Here is a 21,897-nt window from a genome sequence, read left to right on the forward strand (position 1 = left end):
TTAAGTGAATCGATATCCCAAAGTAGTTTGACATTTTGAAAAATAAAGTATGCCTTTCTTATTCAAAGATTAAAATGAGGAAATAAGCAGTTTTGTGGGTTTTCATGACACATATGGCCTTGACCCGGGCGTTCAAAGAACTCATAAAGATCAAGAAACACTGACTTCAGAGACCCAGGTACCTGATAAGGTACAAGGCAACAATACCTTGTTTTAGGACATGTGAGCCAGACCAGACCCTTCACATGTTGCATGGTGATCAGGCAGTCAACAACATTTCAGTCTTTCACAGTGATCAGACAACAGCCTTTTACAGTGATTAGGCGTGATGCTTAATTGGGAACATAGTACCCAAGTAGTTTCACAGAGCATATAGTTACCATGAACTCCACTTAGTAACCAGTGCCAATTAGTGGACTTCATAAGGTACATGGTCTCCATACCTAGTCCATGAATCCCACATGGCTGATGGTAAATAGGCACACGATAATCGGATGCTTTACAGTGTGCAAGGTGACTAATCCAATGATGAGACTCAAGGTGGCAGCACAAGGAATTTATGGGCTAAGTACTTCAAAGGGTGAGGTGTATCCAGGCTCCAAAGACTTTAAACGGTGCACGGTGACCAGTCTCAGGTCACAGATTGACAATGCATATGGACTTCATAGGGCACAACATGATAAGGCTGAGAAACGTTCCAGGCACATCGTTCTCAGATCCTGTGACTTGAAGAGACACCTGATGACAGGCCTATGAACTTTACAGGGCACATGGTGACCAGACACAAGAATTTGGAAAAGTGCAGGGTTATTTGGTGATTGACTTTAAAATGTACATGGTAACCAGGCCCAGGGACTCACATTAAGCATGGTCATAATGCAAAGAGATTTTACAAAAGATAAAGTGACAAGGGAATTTAATGGGTGAACAGGGACCAGCCACAGGGGCTTCAAGTGGCACATGGTGACCCGACAAAGGGACTCCTTGGGACAGACACGTGATGATTAGACCAGAACACTCGGGGACACTTAGTGGTCCCTCTTACCTCAACAACCGCATCCATTTCTGCAGGAACCTTAATTTGGGCAGCCTTCTCCTCGTACATATCCCTCTGCATCCAGAGAGCTACAGCCAGTGGTCATACTTTTCATACCTTGCACCTAAAGCCTAAAACGACCTCCTTCTGCACATCTGATCCACCTTCTCAGTTCTTGAGTTAGGCAAGAAACTGAAGACTTGCCTCTTCACCTAGACAACTGACTTAGCCTACATAGTCACCACCTATCTAGCACCTGAATACTTACCTAGGTGAGACACGTGCTCTACAAGTTGTCACAACATAAAATAGTGACCAGACCAAGAGAGTTCAAGGGGCACATGGCGACCAAGCGAAAGGACATCTAAGGACACATGGTGATCAGACCCAGAGATATCAAGAATCTCATTTAGGCTACACCCCAGGACTTAAAGAGGCACACAGTAATCAAATCTTGGGACTAGCACCATGGTGATCAGGGCGAGGGACTTCACTGGGTGCTTGCTGGCCAATTAATCCATAGCTCACAAATTGACCATTACTTCCTTCAGGTGTGGTGGAATTCTGAAGTACCCTCCTTGGATACTAGACCTAGAGTATCCTGGAGCACCATAGCAGATTGCATGCATGTAAATGTTTATTCCATACAATGAACAACTACAGGGCACATTATAAATTGTTCACTGTTGCTTCTCTCTTTCTTCACCATCCTCGCTCTCTCTCCCTCGATCTCATGTTTCCCTTTCTCATGTCTCCCATCTCTCTCTTTCTCATATCCATTCTCCTCATTTATATTCTCCCCCCTCTTCTGTTCCTTATTTCCCATTCCTTCCCGTGATATCTGCATGTCTCCTCATTTGCTGCTTTTCCTTTTGCTTCTTTCCTGTCTGTGTTCTGTTACGTTGTGAGCGTCTCTACCCCACCTCCTTTTCCTACTCCTTCTCGACCTGCATTTTTCTTCCTTTTCTCTTTACTTCCGTCCCTTCTTCCATGCTTCCCTTCCACTTCCTCCACTATGCTCTTCCCCTTCCTCTTCTCAACACTTTATGTCCTCCACTCTTCTTTCACCTCCTTCTTCAATACTGTTCTGCTCGCTCTGCACTTCACTTTTATTACTTTTGTTCTTGTCTTTCCATACTTTTGCACTAATCATCGAATCCTTTTGCATTTGTTTTTCCCCACTCTTCATTGTCCACTATTGATGCTTTTCTTTCACTGGACGTCTTCTCCTTCCACCACTCTTCTTGCCTTTCCCCTGTGCTGCTCTCCTCCTTCCTCTGCACGTTTCTCCTCCTTCTCTGCCCTTTCCTATGCACTCCTGTTCCCTTTCCTCACAATTATAAAACTCTTCCTTCAACTTTTCTTCCTCTACCCTCTGGTCTACTCTAACATTTATCCACATTTTTCACCTCCTTCTGCACTTACCTTACCCCTCTACGCTTCTCTTTCCCTTCATCTATGTTTCTCTTCCCCCTCCTTTCTGCATTACGTTTTCTCTCTGTGATGCTGTAACCCTTCCTTTTTGTTACGCTACTCCTTCCTCATTGCTGCTCTTTCTTCCTCATTCTCCCTTGGTTTGTTCTTGTTAATTTCTCTTGCTCATTTTCCCTTGTTTCTGTCCCCCTTACATACTTGTCCTCTCTCTTCATAACTATTGCTTCACTCCTCCATTGCCTGTTCTTCCCCCACTTTTTGTCTTTTGTCATGATCTCTCTTCTCACCATTCTCTCCCTTCCACAGCTGTATAGATTCCTGGTTTGAGGTGAACCGATCCTGCCCTGAACACCCTTCGGATTGACCTGTAAGACATGCTCACCGACTTCTTTCAAAGGTTAGAACACCTGGGGAATTTGTGGATGAAAGATGTGGGGACAGATTATGGTTGGAGGGAGGAGAATTTATTGGAAGAAACAGAGGCAGTTTCTTCATCCATGTCCAACCCCACCTCTAATTTCCCATAAATTTCATGTAAAAGTCGACTCCTATCTTCATGCTTTCTTTGTCTAGTGCAAATAGATTTTCTATTGAGGCCTCCCCATTGACGTAAGTGGTGATGTTCTAACACCTCTTGGCCACTCAGCGTGGGGCTATGTCAGGTTGATTTGCCCTAAATATTATCAGAAAAACAATGCAACCACAAGTTTACCTGATTTGAGATTAGGAGGTAGGTCACAGGGTGAAAAGCCGGGTAGAGAGAACCTGCAACTAAGTAAGAAGTGAGCAGAGTTAAAAAATTAGAAAGCACTGTTCTTGAGGAAGAACCTAATTGAATGAATAATAAATACAACTTGTAGAGCGTACGACTAATTCATGGAGTGTCCCAGTGCTGTGCCTTTCAGTTACCTACAGAGTGCCATCAGATCATCTACGCTTTTTCAAAAAGCCAGGTCTTCAGCCTTTTCTTGAACAACGAGATGTCATCCACTGAGTGTAGCTCATGAGGAAGTTTGTTCCATGTAATTGGTCCGAGATACGAGAAGGACCAGCCACCAGTTCTCATGCTGCGAATCTTTGGAATCCTCGCCAGCAGGCTGTTGGCTGATCGCAGGTTTCTAGAGGGGGTATAGAAATTGATTCTAGCCCTAAGGTAGCCTGCACCTGTAAGGTGTAATGCTTTATGGACTAGAACTAATGTTTTGAAGAGAATTATTTTCTTTATTGGAAGCCAGTGAAGGGCATGCAGGTGCAGGGACATGTGTTCTTGGAGGCAGGCCAAGGAGAATGCGGGCTGCCATACTCTGGACCACCTGAAGCTTGTTGAGCACATAGTCCGGGAGTCCCAGATATATGGCATTTCCATAATCCAATTTGGAAGTTATGAGTGCCTGGATGACAGTCTTTCTTGCAGAGAAAGAGAGAAAATATAAGAACTTTTTTTAAATACGAAGAAGTCCAAAACATGCCAACGACGTACTTAATTTGTGGTTGAAAAGAGAGGGAGTTATCGAATTTGACTTCCAAGTTCTTGACTATTCCCACCTGAGGGTCTGGAGGTGTGGGAATTTTAGGCTACAGGGTCTGCTATGTATCCGGGGCATTGGAACCAAAGAATAATAATTTGGTCTTACATTTTAGTTGATGGTGGTCATCCGGTAAAAAAACAGATGAAAGGCCTGTTTTAATGGACTCTCCCACAATCTTTTCTCCCCTTCAACAGCTGAGCAGCAGCTGAGTGTCATTGGTGTATGCCCAGCAAGCCTCTGCCAGCTGGGCTAAGGGAATGAGGTACACATTGAATAATGTGGGACTCAGAACAGAGCCCTGTGGTGCTCCCACTGTCAGCTCATGTGCTTTTTAGGAGAAAGGAGGGACTCAAACATCTTGTCCTCTATCCTCCAAAAATGAGGCTACCTAGTTCAGGGCCAGTCGATTTATCCCGATGGGTTGGAGGTGAGCTAGAAGCCTAAAGTGAGGGACCGTATCAAAGGCCACTGACAGGTCTAATATAATCAGAACAACCTTCCCCTCATTACGGAGGAGCTTCTGATATGTTCAGTGACTTCCATCAGCGCTGTCTCCGTACTGAAGTTAGGTTTAAAGCCGGACGGACTAGGATGGAGCAGATCATTAGAGATTAAATGATTCCAATCCAGCAGGAGGGATATTGGCCTATAATTTTATTGCTTATTAGGGTCCCCAGAGAGTGTTTTTTTTAGCAAAGGCAGAATTTTTACCTGCTTCCATGACATAGGGACTATTCCTGTAGACAACGAGGCATTACGCACACTGTTTACCAGTCGGTGAATGGCAGTTGCCTCCCAGTGCTAGCAGGTTTGGAGGACAAGGACCTGATGGAGATTCTGATTCGATGCCTCGTATAGCTGTCAATCATCCCTCCAAGGGCATAGGCTGAAAGTTTGAGAGTGTAGCCATAGTGGCAGGAATTGTGCTATCCATCAGACTCTCCTCATCAGAGTGGTAGTAATCGTGCTATCCATCAGACTCTCCTCAACCTGTGTGTCTGATGAAAGGCTAGCTTGAATAGGTATGATCTTATTTTGGAAATATGAAGCCAGCTGGTCACACCATTCTGCTTAAGGTTGATGGACTCTGGTCCAAGCCGCCAGGGTACAAAGTTTTTAACAGTTCTGAAGATTTCCTTTGATTTATTGCTTGCCTCCTCTATCCACTCCTCAAAATATGCTTTTTAGCTGTTCTTAATTCTGCATAGTATTTTTAGAGGTGCCTTGTAAATGGCTTTGTCATTAGCATTATAATTTTTCCGTCATTGTCTCTCTAAAATTTTGCAGTGTTTCTTCACATTCCTGAGATTGTCTTTAAATCAGGGGCCAGATGGCTAAGTGCTGCACGGTGTGCGTGAAAAGACTGGTGCAAACTCATTGGATGTGTTACATATTCATCTGTCAAGCTGGTTGGCATCTTCTTTCACTTAACAGGAAAGAGGGGGGTGTTCTCTTCCAAAGAGCAAATTAATTCCATTGGCTAAATTTTGTGAAATGCTCTTGAAACAGATAAAACTTTACTTGTCTTGGGTTGCGCTTTTGCTAATTAAGGCCTGCCAAACTTGATCAAATAGTGACCCGTCCAGACTAGCAGCATAGTATCATCGAAGTGCAGCCTGATGTTGGAGAAAATTTGCTCTAGCACATGAACTGCTTGATGTGTACGGTTGAACACTTGCTAGGTAAGCTCTAAGGATGACATAGTATCTAGCAGTGCAGCCACCTCACTGTCATTTCCTTTGTCCATTTGTAAGTTAAGAAATCCCAACACTATAAAATGTGCATATCTTAGGGCCGAGTGAGCATGGGCATTGCTCAAAGATTTAAGGAAGGGTTCTGCATGGCCCAGGGGTCTATAAATTAGTACCCCTACTACCGATTGGTGGGGTGAGAGAGAGGCGGAAACCCAATCCTTCCACACCTTCAAGTTCCTCAGTAGGGACAGGCATACATTCATAAACTTCCTTATATACCGTGGCTACTTTCCCTTCTCTTCCTCTAAGATGGGACTTCCTGAGGATTTTATAACCTTTGAAAATGGCCATACTTATAGTAGGGTTGGATAATTCAGGTAGCAATGTTTCGGTTACAAACAAAATATCAGACTTTAAAAAAATTTAAACATCATGTTTTTGCAATGCACGAACATTAATCAAATCTGCCAAGAACTGCATATTTCTTGACCTGCTTACATATGTGGCGGTAGTTACATTTACCCCTAGTGGAGATTTTAGTTGCCAGTCACTTTAACAGTAGGAATAGCCATCACTTAATAAACGTGGAGGACAGTGAGCAGTGCATTTTAGCATAGGGGCTAGACTAAGCATCACGTCCCTATTGTAACAAATGCGTGACATAACCACATGGGGGGGCCATAGGCAGAATGGCTGATGCTGGCTGGTGCTGGGACAGTGACAGGCGTAGGCGGGCTTGCCCTAGGTACGCCCACTGCGCACTTCAATGCTGTGTCTCTCCTTAAATGCATGTGGTAAAAAGAAAAGCTAGAGTATACATTGCCAAAAAAAGTACTTCTCACTTTCCCGAGTGGAAAAAATGGATGACTTAGAGAATAAAGTTTTTAGCTGCTCCGTACCTCCCTGTTAACGTGCAATACTAGTGGATTCAGTTACAACATAGCAACACAGAAGATTTTATAAAAACTGGCTTAAAGTAAAATCGGTCTTGAGCAAATGGCACATAACCTTAATGCTGTCGCGTCCACGCAGCGTCTCTCCTTAAATGCGTGTGGCCAAAAGAAAAGCTAGAACGTGCACTGCCAAACATGGTGCCTCTCGCTGGAAAAATGACGACTTAGAGAATAACGTTTTTAGCTGCTCCCTACTTAACTATTAATGTGAAAAACTTGCAGATTCCGACCTCAAAGCCAACTCCAAGATTAGTGCTTCAGTGCTAGAAACTGAAAGAAATGTATTAGAGGATCTCGCATTTTGTGGGGGCTGCAAGTGGAGTGAGAGATGACCATAAAAATGGTTAAGTCATGGAAAGTATTGGGACCAGAATGCCTCCTGCATCGTAAACGGATGTGTACCCCTGCCCTTATTGCTTGATAATATGTGAAGTTGTAATCCTGACTTTGATTGGTCCTGTAACCACACTAATCTAGTGTGTGTGCAGAGGCCTAGGGCTGTTCACGCTACTGTGAGGTGTTGAACCTAGTCTGTTATTTGAAGGGGCACACCAAGCCTACCCTCGTGAACTACATGGGATTGTCTTAGCAGTTGAAGCGCTTTTGGCAGCATGCTACATTTTCGTGACCTTTTGTAGTATGACCAGACCTTTCTTCTGTCTGAAATGAACGCATGGTCTACTGACTGCTCTCATGTAAAGTTCCTCTTTAACACAAACCCCAGACGAGAGAGAGATAGAGAGCGAGAGAGAAACACACACACTCTGACTGACCGACCACTGGTTTAGTGGCCCGCTATGTACTGTTCAGGGTTAGCGCCAGAATTTTTCCGCTAACCCTGAACAGTGCATCAATAGCGTCCTAAATTTTTACTCTGTTGCCCCCTACGTAGGTGGCGGTAGGGGGGGGCACTATGGGGCGCAAGAAAAGTGTCCCTGCACTGTGTGCAGCACCACTTTTCTTAAATCTGCCCCATTGCGCCCATGTTGTGGGTACTCCCCCTAGTAGCGAGCCCAGTTGCTATCTGCTGTTAGAGCCATCTCTTTGCACAAAGGCTGTATCTCAGGAACAGCGAGAAAATTATTTGAAAGAGAACCAACCCACACAGTAGGAAGCCTCACAGAGTAGATCCATATCCCTTGTCTGGAAAATTGGTCAACCTAGTATGTAGACCACCCGATTTGTTCCAGTCTCAAGATCATCTTGACCACGGAAGGGAATGCTGTGCAAAGTACTTTAAGAACTGATATGTAACCAGGTCTAGTGACAGCCTGATAGCTTATTTCCCGGAAGTGATGGGATATCACATGAAATGTGCACTGTCAGTTAGTGAGGGTCTGCCTAAAGTGATAGAAGCCTGCCTACCTGCTAAGCAAGGGGAGAAGTGTGCCTGGCCCCATACTTTGTAGTATTTACTTTTACTGTGAGATGAAATTACTCTCTTTTACCTAAACAGTAAACACTAGGCTGTATAACATTTTATATTGTTTGTTAGTTGACTGTTGGGTTCTGAGTTCTTGTCTTCCACCCTGAGAAGCCTTTGACTTGCTCACTGTTAGACTTGACAGCCTTAGGGTGGTCACCCCTAACTTTTTGCCTGCCTCCCTCCACTTTTTGGACACTGTCTTTGCTGGTTTTTAGACTCTGCGCACTTTATCACTGCTAACCAGTGCTAAAGTGCATATGCTCTCTATCTTTAAACATGGTAACCTTGGATCATACCTGATTGGACTATTTAATTTACTTATAAGTCCCTAGTAATGTGCACTAGATGTGCCTAGCGCCTGTAGATTAAATGCTACTAGGGGTACTGCAGCACTGGTTGTGCCACCCACTTAAGTAGCCCCTTTACCTTGTCTCAGGCCTGCCATTGCAAGGACTGTGGGTGCAGTTTCACTGTCACCTCGACTTGGCATTTAAAAGTACTTGCCAAGCCTAAACCTCCCCTTTCTCCACATATAAGTCACCTCTAATGTGTGCCCTAGGTAACCCCTAGAGCAGGGTGCTGTGTGGGTGAAAGGCAGGACATGTACCTGTGTAGTTTACATGTCCTGGTAGTGTAAAACTCCTCAATTCGTTTTTGCACTACTGTGAGGCCTGCTCCCTTCATAGGCTAACATTGGGGCTGCCCTCATACAGTATTGGAGTGGTAGCTGCTGATCTGAAAGGAGTAGGAAGGTCATATTTAGTATGGCCAGAATGGTAATACCAAATCCTGCTGACTGGTGAAGTTGGATTTAATATTACTATTCTAGAAATGCCACTTTTAGAAAGTGAGCATTTCTTTGCACTTAAATCTTTCTGTGCCTTACAATCCACGTCTGGCTGGGCTTGGTTGACAGCTCCTTGTGCATTCACTCAGACACACCCCAAACACAGGGTACACAGCCTCACTTGTATACATCTGCATTTTGAATGGGTCTTCCTGAGCTGGGAGGGTGGAGGGCCTGCTCTCACACAAAGGACTGCCACACCCCCTACTGGCACCCTGGCAGACAGAATTGAACTGAAAGGGGACCTGGTGCACTTCTTAGCCACTCTTTGAAGTCTCCCCCACTTCAAAGGCACATTTGGGTATAAAACAGGGTCTCTGCCCTACCTCATCACACACTTGCTGGAGAAGAAACCTGAACCAGAAACTACATCCTGCCAAGAAGAACTGCCTGGCTGCTCAAAGGACTCACCTGTCTGCTTTCTACAAAGGACTGCTGCCTTGCTGTAGGCCTGCTGCCTTGCTGAACTCTTGTCTGGCTGTGAAAGTGCTCTCCAAGGGCTTGGATAGAGCTTGCCTCCTGTTCCCTGAAGTCTCAGGACCAAAAAGACTTCTCTTTTTCACTTGGACGCTCCGTGCGCCGAAATTTTCGACGCACAGCTTGTTCCGCGGCGAGAAAAACGCCGCACACCGACGCTGATCGACGCGACGCCTTCGGGACGACCGGAACTTCGACGCACGGCCTCGCAAGGACAACGCCGCCCGAGCTCCAGAGGAGAAATCGATGCGACGCCTGCTATGGGAGCGAAACTTCGACGCGCAGCCCCGCAGAACGACGCGCAGCCGGAAAACAAGCAGGAAAATCCATGCACAGACCCGGGACATCTGCTAATCCCCGCGATCCACAGAAAGACTGTCCGTGCGCCGGAAAACGACGCACGACTTCCCCGCGTGGAAAATAACGACGCAAGTTTGTGTGTGCTGGGGAGAAATCGAAGCACATACCATTTTTCCACGTATCTCTTCTTCTGTGGCCCTCTGAGGAGATTTTCCACTCCAAACCAGGTACTTTGTGCTTGAAAGAGACTTTGTTTGCTTTTTAAAGACTTAAGACACTTTATATCACTTTTCAGTGATATCTCTACAAATTCACATTGCAACTTTATTCGTTTTGACCTACAATTATCCTGATAAATATTATGTATTTTTCTAAACACTGTGTCGTGTATTTTTGTGGTGCTATATGGTGGTATTGTATGATTTATTGCACAAGTACTTTACACATTGCCTTCTAAGTTAAGCCTGACTGCTCGTGCCAAGCTACCAGAGGGTGGGCACAGGATAATCTTGGATTGTGTGTGACTTACCCTGACTAGAGTGAGGGTTTTTGCTTGGACAGGGGGTAACCTGACTGCCAACCAAAAACCCCATTTCTAACATTGGTAATCAGCGGTGAGGGTAGGACTTGTATTTGTGCAGTGACATACAGTAGCTAAGTATTTCACTACCTACCCACAGTTGAAGGTCAACTTGATTTTTATCTCTTTTTGCAAATTCATTTTTCCTGACAATTTTCAAAAACTAAATCCTCACTCAACATGTGTCTGCCTGGGTCTCAGATAGGAGACTTTGACCTAGTCTTGTTGGATACATATACGGTCAAACAACTAAAAGGATTCTGCAGGGCTATGAGGGTACCCACCCAAGGGGCCTCCAAAAAGGAGGACTTTCAAGTGGCACTGAGGGCCTGGGCAGAAGCCCATTTAGAAGAGGATGATGAGGAAGAGGAGCCAGAAAATGGCCCCTCAGAGGATTTGTTGCTATCTGTGGATGGTGTTACCACTGCAATTGTGCACCCTTCCAGACCAGGGAGCAGTGTCTCTGTGCAAAGCCTGACCGCAGAGGAAAGGAGAGAAGAAAGGGAGTTCCAATTGCAAATGGCAAAACTGAAAATTGAGGCTCAACAGGAGGAAAGAAGGGCAGAGAGAGAAGCCAAGCAAGCTGAGGCTGAAAGAGCAGCCAAAAAGATTGAAGCTGAAAGAGCTGAAGCTGCAGCTGAGAGAGCCTTGGCTGAAAATAAACTTTTATTGGCTCATGAACTGAGTCTCAAGGAGCTGGATCTCAAGGCAAAGCAGTCTGAATCCAGCAATAATGGTGGCAGCATACTGACAGGACCTGCTGGAGAAAAGCAGGTTCGTATACCCAAAAATGTGGTGCCCAGTTTTGTGGTGGGAGATTACATAGATAAATGGTTAGCTGCTTATGAAGTTGCACTAAGGGCTCATGAGGTTCCTGAAGGACAATGGGGGGTAGCTATGTGGGGTTATGTGCCGCCATTGGGGAGGGACACACTTCTCACATTGGATCAACCTGATCAAAACACATACACACTTCAGAAAGCCACTTTACTTGCCAAGTTTGGGCTGACCCCTGAGGGATACCGTCAGAGGTTCAGGTACAGCACCAAACAAACCACACAAACATGGGTAGATTTCTTTGATTTTTCCAGTAAGGCACTGAATGGATGGGTGCTGGGTAACAAAGTAGATAATTATAAAGGGTTATATGACTTGATTCTGAGAGAGCATATGCTTAATAGTACTTTTACAGAGTTGCGCCAGCACTTAGTGGATAGTAAGCTGACTGATCCCAGGAAGCTTGCTGAGGAGGCGGACCTCTGGGTTAGCACCAGAGTGTTCAAGAAGGTACCTGGGGGGGGGCACCCACAAAGGTGGTCAGGGTTCCCAACAGAAGAAAGAGGGGGGAGATAAACTTACAGATAAGGAACTCTCCAAAGGCCCCCAAAAGAATTCCCAGGGAGGGGGTGGCAACCATTCCTTTTCCAGATTTGGGAAAAAGCCAGGGACATATGATAGGACAGGGAAATCCAACCCCAATTCATGGAGTGTTACCAGTATGGTCACTATAAAGGCAACCCCCAGTGCTCCAAGAGAGCACCGTCCACTACCGGACAGACACCTGGGTTGACTAGTGTAGCGCTTGGGGGGGGAGATGGACCCAGATAGTTTTGGGGAACAGGTAGAGATTTCCCTAGTGTCTCTGGGAGAAGGAGAGATGGTTCCCAAAGCCCACATGCCCCAAAATACTTCCAAGTACAGGCAGTGGGTCACCATTGATGGGCAGAAGGTGGAGGCTCTGCGTGACACAGGAGCCAGTATGACTACTATCAAGAGTCAGCTGGTGTCAACAGAGCAGATAGTCCCTAATACATTCCACCAGGTCATAGTCGCTGACAATCGTGAGAGTCACCTACCGGTGGCTCTGGTTCCCTTTGAGTTGGGGGGGGGGGGGGTCTCTGGTACTCTGAAAGTAGCTGTGAGTCCTGCCATGCCTGTAGATTGTCTGTTAGGCAATGATCTTGAGCATACTGCTTGGAAAGAAGTAGAGCTCAGATCTCACCTGGAGATGTTAGGGTTACCTGAGTGGGTCTGCATGACCACACGGTCCATGGCTGACCGAGAGGGAAGTCAAGGGCGCCTGGAGCCTGTAACAATGGCCCAGAGAACTGCCAAGAGGAGGGGCAAGGGGCGCGGGAAACCGGTCCCAGAAGTTCCCTCAGTGGTTGACGGGGCTCCTGAGGAGGAGGCTCCTGAGCCAACTGGGGAAGACATTGCCACCCTAGGTGACCTACCTGAGCTTGCTGGCTGGCAAGTTGAGGGTGGACCTACCAGGGAGGAATTCTGCAAGGCGTAGAAAGAATGTCCCACTCTAGAGGGTCTGAGGAAGCAAGCCTCAGACCAGGCGGGAGGTGAAGCCTCTGGCGATCACCACATATATTGGGAGAATGATCTCCTCTACAGTGAGCCTAAGGTTCCGGCCTTTGGGGCAGCGCGTGCGCTGGTGGTCCCCCAGTGTTACTGAACCTTCCTACTGGGTCTGGCTCACGACATTCCCCTGGCAGGACATTTGGGGCAAGGCAAGACCTTTGACAGGCTTGTCACCCACTTCTATTGGCCCAAAATGAGGACAAACTCAGATAAGTTCTGTAGATCTTGTCCTACCTGCCAGGCCAGTGGTAAAGCAGGAAAAAGGGTTAAAATCCCCCTGATTCCACTTCCTGTCGTTGGCACCCCCTTTGAAAGGGTGGGCATCGACATTGTTGGTCCATTGGACCCCAAAACTGCCCTAGGCAACAGGTTCATCCTGGTTTTGGTGGACCATGCCACCCGTTGCCCAGAGGCAATCCCTCTGAGGAACGTAACTGCACCGGTGGTGACCAGAACTCTGATGGGGATATTTACCCGTGTGGGATTCCCAAAGGAGATAGTGTCTGACAGAGGCACTAACTTCATGTCTGCATACATGAAGTCTCTGTGCGATGCGTGTGGTGTAACCTACAAGTTCACCACACCCTATCACCCCCAATCTAATGGTCTTGTGGAGAGATTCAAAGACCTTGAAAGGCATGATTGGTGGCCTCCCTGAGGCCATGAGGCGCAAGTGGGACGTCCTCTTACCATGCCTTCTCTTTGCTTACAGAGAGGTCCCCCAGAGGGGGGTGGGGTTCAGTCCCTTTGAGCTTCTCTATGGGTACCCTGTCAGGGGACCCTTAAGCATTGTCAAGGAGGGGTTGGAGAAAGCTCCAAAGGCGCCCCCTCAGGATGTGGTCAGCTACATGTTGGCCCTCTGCAACCAGATGACCCGCTTCTGGAAAGAGGCCCAAAGTAACCTTGAGGCCAGTCAAGAGGTAATGAAACGCTGGTATGACCAGAAGGCCACCCTGGTAGAGTTTCAACCTGGAGACAAAGTGTGGGTAATGGAGCCAGTAGAGCCTAGAGCTCTCCAGGACCGCTGGTCTGGCCCATTTGAAGTAAAGGAGCAGAAAGGGGAGGCCACTTACCTAGTGGACCTCCAAACCCCTAGGAACCCCCTAAGGGTGCTCCATGTTAACTGACTAAAGGCTCATTTTGAGAGTTCTGAGGTCAACATGCTTCTGGTCACAGATGAAGGAATGGAAGAGGAGAGTGAACCTCTTCCCGACCTCCTCTCTGCCCAAGAAGGTGATGGGTCAGTGAAAGGGGTCATTCTTTCTGACTCCCTGACTCTAAACCAGAAAGGAGACTGCTATGAGCTGTTGGAGCAGTTCTCCCCCCTGTTCTCCCTTACTCCTGGACTGACCCACCTCTGTGTTCATGACATTGACACCGGTGACAGTCTCCCTGTGAAGAACAAAATTTACAGGTTATCGGATAAGGTGAAGGCCAGCATCAAGGAGGAGGTCTCCAAGATGTTAGCTCTAAGGGTTATCGAGAAATCCAGTAGTCCCTGGGCCAGCCCAGTGGTGTTGGTCCCTAAGGCTACTGCCCCAGGTGCGAAGCCAGAACTCCGGTTCTGTGTGGACTACCGGGGTCTCAACTCAGTCACACGGACTGATGCTCACCCCATCCCCCGAGCTGATGAGCTTGTTGACAGGCTGGGCGCTGCCAAGTTCCTGAGTACGTTTGATCTTACTTCAGGGTACTGGCAGATCGCCCTGACTGAGGGGGCTAAAGAAAGATCTGCATTTTCAACCCCTGATGGCCATTACCAGTACAGGGTGATGCCATTTGGATTGAAAAATGCCCCGCTACCTTCCAACGGTTGGTTAACGGGGTCCTAGCTGGCAAGGATGCCTTCTGTGCAGCCTACCTGGATGACATAGCTGTCAACAGTTCCAGCTGGGAGGAACACCTGCTCCACCTCAAGGAGGTGCTTCAGGCCCTGCAACAGGCAGGCCTGACCATCAAGGCTAGTAAGTGCCAGATTGGGCAGGGTTCACCCACTAGGTGTACTTGGGCACCTAGTGGGTGGTGGCAAGGTGCAGACACTCCAGGCCAAGTTTGAAACTATCAAGGCCTGGCAACCACCTAGAACTCAGACTGAGGTGAGAGCCTTTTTAGGCCTCACAGGATACTACCGCAGATTTGTCAAGGGCTATGATGCCATTGTGTCACCCTTGACAGAACTCACTTCCAAGAAACAACCTAGGTTGGTGAATTGGAGAGAGGCTTGTCAGAAAGCCTTTGACTCCCTGAAGGAAGCCATGTGCACGGCCCTGTGCTCAAGGCCCCTGACTACTTCCAGGAATTTATTGTGCAGACAGACGCTTCAGAGCATGGCATAGGGGCGGTCCTAGCACAGCTAAATGAGGAGGGCCTAGACCAACCAGTAGTCTTTATTAGCAGAAGGCTATTACCACGGGAACAGAGGTGGAGTGCTATTGAGAGAGAAGCTTTTGCTGTGGTCTGGGCACTGAAGAAGCTAAGACCCTACCTGTTTGGGACTCACTTCCGGGTTCAGACAGACCACAGGCCCCTCAGATGGCTCATGCAGATGAGGGGTGAGAATCCAAAACTCTTGAGGTGGTCCATTTCACTACAGGGGATGGACTTTACGGTGGAGCATCACCCAGGGGTTGACCACGCCAATGCTGATGGTCTCTCCAGATACTTCCGCCTTAGCGATGAGAGCTCCCAGGAGGTCGGGTAGCTCTCCCCACTTTCAGCTGGGGGGGACACGTTAGACCTGACAGCCTTAGGGTGGTCACCACTAACTTTTTGCCTGCCTCCCTCCCCTTTTTGGACACTGTCTTTGCTGGTTTTTAGACTCTGCGCACTTTATCACTGCTAACCAGTGCTAAAGTGCATATGCTCTCTATCTTTAAACATGGTAACCTTGGATCATACCTGATTGGACTATTTAATTTACTTATAAGTCCCTAGTAATGTGCACTAGATGTGCCTAGGGCCTGTAGATTAAATGCTACTAGTGGGCCTGCAGCACTGGTTGTGCGACCCACTTAAGTAGCCCCTTTACCTTGTCTCAGGCCTGCCATTTAAAGGCCTGTGGGCGCAGTTTCACTGTCACCTCAACTTGGCATTTAAAAGTACTTGCCAAGCCTAAACCTCCCCTTTCTCCACATATAAGTCACCTCTAATATGTGCCCTAGGTAACCCCTAGAGCAGGGTGCTGTGTGGGTGAAAGGCAGGACATGTACCTGTGTAGTTTACATGTCCTGGTAGTGTAAAACTCCTCAATTCGTTTTTGCACTACTGTGAGGCCTGCTCCCTTCATAGGCTAACATTGGGGCTGCCCTCATACAGTATTGGAGTGGTAGCTGCTGATCTGAAAGGAGTAGGAAGGTCATATTTAGTATGGCCAGAATGGTAATACCAAATCCTGCTGACTGGTAAAGTTGGATTTAATATTACTATTCTAGAAATGCCACTTTTAGAAAGTGAGCATTTCTTTGCACTTAAATCTTTCTGTGCCTTACAATCCACGTCTGGCTGGGCTTGGTTGGCAGCTCCTTGTGCATTCACTCAGACACACCCCAAACACAGGGTACTCAGCCTCACTTGCATACATCTGCATTTTGAATGGGTCTTCCTGAGCTGGGAGGGTGGAGGGCCTGCTCTCACACAAAGGACTGCCACACCCCCTACTGGGACCCTGGCAGACAGAATTGAACTGAAAGGGGACCTGGTGCACTTCTTAGCCACTCTTTGAAGTCTCCCCCACTTCAAAGGCAAATTTGGGTATAAAACAGGGCCTCTGCCCTACCTCATCAGACACTTGCTGAAGAAGAAACCTGAACCAGAAACTACATCCTGCCAAGAACTGCCTGGCTGCTCAAAGGACTCACCTGTCTGCTTTCTACAAAGGACTGCTGCCTTGCTGTTGGCCTGCTGCCTTGCTGAACTCTTGTCTGGCTGTGAAAGTGCTCTCCATGGGCTTGGATAGAGCTTGCCTCCTGTTCCGTGAAGTCTCAGGACTAAAAAGACTTCTCTTTTTCACTTGGACACTCCGTGCGCCGAAATTTTCGACGCACAGCTTGTTCCGCGGCGAGAAAAATGCTACACACCAGCGCTGATCGACGCGACGCCTTCGGAACGACCGGAACTTCGACGCACGGCCTCGCGAGGACAACGCCGGCCGAGCTCCAGAGGAGAAATCGATGCAACGCCTGCCGTGGGAGCGAAACTTCGACACGCAGCCCCGCAGAACGACGCGCAGCCGGAAAACAAGCAGGAAAATCCACGCACAGACCCAGGACATACTGGACTTTTCAGTGATATCTCTACAAATTCACATTGCAACTTTATTCGTTTTGACCTACAATTATCCTGATAAATATTATATATTTTTCTAAACACTGTGTGGTGTATTTTTGTGGTGCTATATGGTGGTATTGTATGATTTATTGCACAAATACTTTACACATTGCCTTCTAAGTTAAGCCTGACTGCTCGTGCCAAGCTACCAGAGGGTGGGCACAGGATAATCTTGGATTGTGTGTGACTTACCCTGACTAGAGTGAGGGTTTTTGCTTGGACAGGGGGTAACCTGACTGCCAACCAAAAACCCAATTTCTAACACTCACCCTTTCTACTTTTATAGTTAAGTGTTAAAAGGGTTGTACTTGTTCCAGTTTTAAGAGTCATAGTAGGACAGACACCATTGGCAAACTACCTCAATCCCCACGGTTGGGGCCAGTGCCCCTGTCTGCATTGTGCCAACCCTCCACACTGGATCTGACAGGTGAATGCTCAAATCCATTGCTTTGTGTGGGTTTCACTACCAGCCTGTGGACTGGCAAGGAGTTCTTTATAAGTTCCGGGCCCTTTCAGGGCCCCTTCCAGGCCAATTTAGCACATCACTGGGGGAATGACACATCCCAGTGCCAAGCCTTCCAGGGCACACACAGCCTAGGGCCACTGACTGTCTTCTCGGCTGCCACCACCAGGCCCACACTAAAGTTTCGTTTAAAAAAAAAAACATTTGATGGGTTCTCTTATTTCAAACACAAATGACAGAGCTTGTGTTGCAATTGGACACTAATTCAGCAGACTATGGGTGTAGTGTAGTATGTATCGCAAGAGTGCTCTTGTCAGAGCTAGGTTATAAAGTAAAATATACTCCACAACAGACAAGGCCTATGCACCATGAAATATCAACTCACTATGCATATATTTTTGTCCTGACTCATCCCCTCCACTCACACCCTGCAGTGTTAAAAAGTATGCATTTTGTGTCTTATTCAGTATAGCATATCCATTAGTGGCTTCCCTTGTGGGTTTTCCATCTACCCCATATATTTTTATAGCTTTAGCGGTATCCCCATACCTCACAGATGCCCTTCCTTCTCGGCATGCACCAATCCATGTTAGTCTTCCACTTTACCATAGCTGGGAGTTCCCTGCTACGCCAGTCTGGCAATGTCCCTATGGGTTAACATAAGTATCACTTAATGTTTCTAATGTATGTGGATGGTACAACCTTGGACTACATGTCTAGTTGTGAATATTTCATATCTTCGCTCACCAGTATCTCTGCTACCTGAGGCAGACTCGTTGTAACTCCTGCACAGAATGTCCCCTGGCTGGGACTTGTTGAGATGCTGCAAAAGAATGGTCTCCCTGGTCCACACCAGGCTTCTCCAACACACAGATCGCGAGTTCCCAGTAGTTAGCAGGCTGTGTTTGAGTAGCTCACTGCCTGGAGAATTATTCAATAGCCTGCTTAGCTGATAACGCTGCCCTTTTGGTCATGCTTTCTTTCATTTTACCCATTCTCTTTCTTGCTTTCTTTCTTTCTTTCTTTCTTTCTCTATATCTTTTCTTTTGTCAGTCTTTCATTCTTTCTTTCCTTCACTTTCTTTCTCTATCTCCTTTTCTTTCCTTCCTATCTTATATTCTCCTTTCCCTCTGTTTTCCCATCTTTTTTCTTGCTCATTTCTTGCTTTTCTTCATACTGTCCTTGTCTCTCCTCTTCTGTCCTTGTTTTCATTCTCTTGTCTGTACCTTTCTTGCTTTCTTTCATTATTTCTCCTGCATGCCTTCATCCCTTTCCTTAAACCTTTCTTTCCTGTTCTTGTGTCCTTCTTTCTGTCGTCTCTTTGTTGGCTTCTTTCATTATCTCCTTCCTTCCCTTGTCTCGTTGCTTCTACTCCCTTTATGTACATCTGTGTAGCCGATGTATTAGACAGTAGCTTAGGATAGGATGCTTTTTATTTATTAGACGTAGCTCACACAGTTGAAAAGTATGGAAACAACTGGTCCACGCTCACTCAAGCAATATCTATTATCAAGCCTGCCACAGCATACTAGTTGGACCCTGCTGCAGTAGACCTTGTGAAGGATCTTTTAAAATCTGAAACAGTTGAAATCCTGCCCCACCTTCTACGATCGTGAGGCACTGCAACACTTCCTCTCACTCCCAGTCCCTCATTTTCCCCGAGCCTGCCAGCGGGTACAAGTAGTATTATTTATCAGTGTTTTACAAATAAATGAATTGGCTTTTTTAGTCAGACCTTCCGATAAAACTCTCAATAGTGAGCATTCCTGAATATTCGTGCACTGGACCCCATGCACCACAAGCACACGCAAGGGTTTGTGTGACTTTCCTGGTAGGCTATAGAGGCAACATTTTATCCCTGAGCCAAACTCTCCTATTTCTAAACCACTGGCCAAGAAACCTATCTGAGGCACTGTTATAGTAACAGGGGTAGCATCCTGTGGTTGACCCTTCATATCAGGGTCTTTACCCTTAGGCTGAACACTTGCCGGACAGTAGAGTACTTTCATCAGGGGCACAAAGCCCACTCGAAGGGTAGTCCATGTGCTCTGTTCCTTGTAGGGGCCTGTCTGGTCCAGGTTTCCTGTCACCCTTGACAGGGTATGCAACACTACCAGCACAGAAGTGGCCTCACCAGTGCAAGTATTATGGTCATCAACTGTCATGGCAGATACCTGGTGGCCCACTGGGCTTCCCATCCGCCCCTTAACTTTGCTTTGGGTGTCTGTACCTACACCGTAGGATCAATAAAATGAGAGACCTTTGGTGGGGTGACCATGATGCTCTTAGTCAAAGATTCCCATCTTTCCTGTGATAACTCACTACAAAGGAAGCAATCTCCTGTTGAGCGTGGACATACAGTTCGCTACCTTTGGGCAACCATCCCTTCCTCACCCTCCGCCCCACTCTTAGTAGACCATGGCCATTGTGCACTCATTCTCCCCTGCTTGGAAATTCCTCACCCTACAGAGATCACCTTGCAAGTACTGTTTTGGAAATACCAGCAATTTCAGCACCAGGGTCCAGCAAGCACAAGTATCCCACAGAGCAGTGACAGGGTCCCTGATTAATGTGACCCTGTAAAAGTACTTTCCAGAGCTATCCAGGATCACCTGCTTACCTTCTGAGGCTACCTCCTAAATAAGTGATGCTAGAGCAGTTGCCCCCTTTTTACCTCCAAACTACTTCTCCCAGGGCTACATTCGCTATCCCAGCAGAATGCTTATTAGTGAGTGCCTTCCTTGGGCCCTGAGGAGCCTCCCCTCTTGTGCCTTCATGTGCTCATACTTATCAATTTCTTTAATGTCTTGATTCAGTATGGCATCCCTTCACTGAATATGTACATGCTTTCAAAAGCCCCACTTCAACCCCAAGACTCATTATTTATTGTATGCACCCCCAAGGAAGTCTTATAAGTGTGAGACTACTTATCTATATCATTCCCAAGCACATATCTAGGCACAGCCGCGTTCAGAAGGTAACTGAGGAAATGGCCACTCCAGGATATCTCATTGTTGCTGGCACCATCCTCACTAGACTTAGATGCCTTTGTGAACTTCAACCATCCTTACAGAAGGCCATCATGATTAGATTGCAGTTGTTGAGAAATAATTAAATATACTCACCTTTTGTTTGAAACCAATTAGCGCAACACTTAATATAAAGAAGACATTCACTATTCTGAGAAGGAACTCACCATTTTGCATACAACAGCCCAGCTGGAGCAAGTATTCCCCGTAATAGCAATAGGATGATGTGTGTTCTGACAGTGTGCACTCTGGGTTCGTCTCTGTACAGTCCTCGATGATTTTCATTCGCCTTCTTTACATTAAGCATCCAAACCGCCACACACATGGCTGTATTATGCAGTAATTAGCAGCCTTTACATTTCTTGGTAATTAGTCATTCACAATCGTCATGGTTGTACAGGTAGCAATTCTTTTCCTTAGGACATTGGAATGTTGATAGCTCCATTGAAGACAATGAAGTGGCTCAGAGCTAATAATGGCTAGTATAAACCTTCTGCTCCAACATTTCAATGCTTGGCCTTTTGGTCCTCCCTTTTTCATTTAGGACATTCTGCTCTCAGTGGGTGGAACGTTCTAGCAGCCCTATATCCCTTCTGCCTTGGGCTTTACCCATTGTTAAAGGCCATCTCTCCCTCGTGATAAGCCTGAGCCGCAACTCAGGTTTGGGGCCATTACCAACTGGTATAGCCCTCAGCAGCGGGCCCTAAGTCTCTATTATATTTCTGATGTGTTCCCTGTGTGGCCATACCCGGCTGACACCTCACAAATACGGCTATGGAAATTAAGAGAACCATCTGCTGAATGTCACCATGCATTTAAAATCCAAGCTGATTGCATTACACAAAAAAACATTCTAGGTTTGTTTTTCTGCATATATACCGGGTTGCCAACCACTAACTAAAACATGTTCTACAGTATTACAGATCTCTTTATATTTACAAAAATAAGTAACAAATCATTCTACTGATTCGAAATTAATAAAAGACAGCTGTAAAAAAGTCACTCCTAAACAAGGTTACATCAACATTTCCCAATATGTCCACCGCGTGCACACCTGATGACTGCTAAGCAACATGATCCACAAAAGTGCAAAACTAAAAAGAGCTCCCTAACATTAGCAGTGCAACAATACGACTCAGCCACTCACAACAATGCAAGGACAAATGCTCCTGGGTGGGACCATCACAAGAATAGGGAGGAAGGCCACAGAATTAAGAGCAGACACCAGAGACAGACATCAACACACTTATTTAGTGCAGGAATGACCCAAAGCTCTTAGTATACATTAGGTATAGATAAAGGTGTCTGTAGACAAGGCCTAAAAACAACGTACATTTTAATTGACAGACTCCTCAAACGGTTCAATTTGAAAGAAATGTTGTTGGGCACCAGTTACCTGCGTGTTTGCAAACACAGATATTTCATGATTACAA

General features: G+C 46.5%; 1 protein-coding gene across 1 annotated transcript in view; it reads left to right on the forward strand.

Moving 5' to 3' along the window:
* Nucleotides 1-21,897, forward strand: part of ZNRF1 (zinc and ring finger 1) — a 279,814-nt gene that overhangs the window by 255,203 nt on the left and 2,714 nt on the right. The window contains exon 4 of the mRNA XM_069217645.1: nucleotides 2,777-2,867. Within this exon, the coding sequence (XP_069073746.1) occupies nucleotides 2,777-2,834 (58 nt within the window). The 3' untranslated portion in view covers nucleotides 2,835-2,867. The remainder of the gene's footprint in view (nucleotides 1-2,776; nucleotides 2,868-21,897) is intronic.

This window comes from Pleurodeles waltl, chromosome 12, assembly GCF_031143425.1.
Source record: "Pleurodeles waltl isolate 20211129_DDA chromosome 12, aPleWal1.hap1.20221129, whole genome shotgun sequence".
NCBI classification, from domain to species: Eukaryota; Metazoa; Chordata; class Amphibia; order Caudata; family Salamandridae; genus Pleurodeles; species Pleurodeles waltl.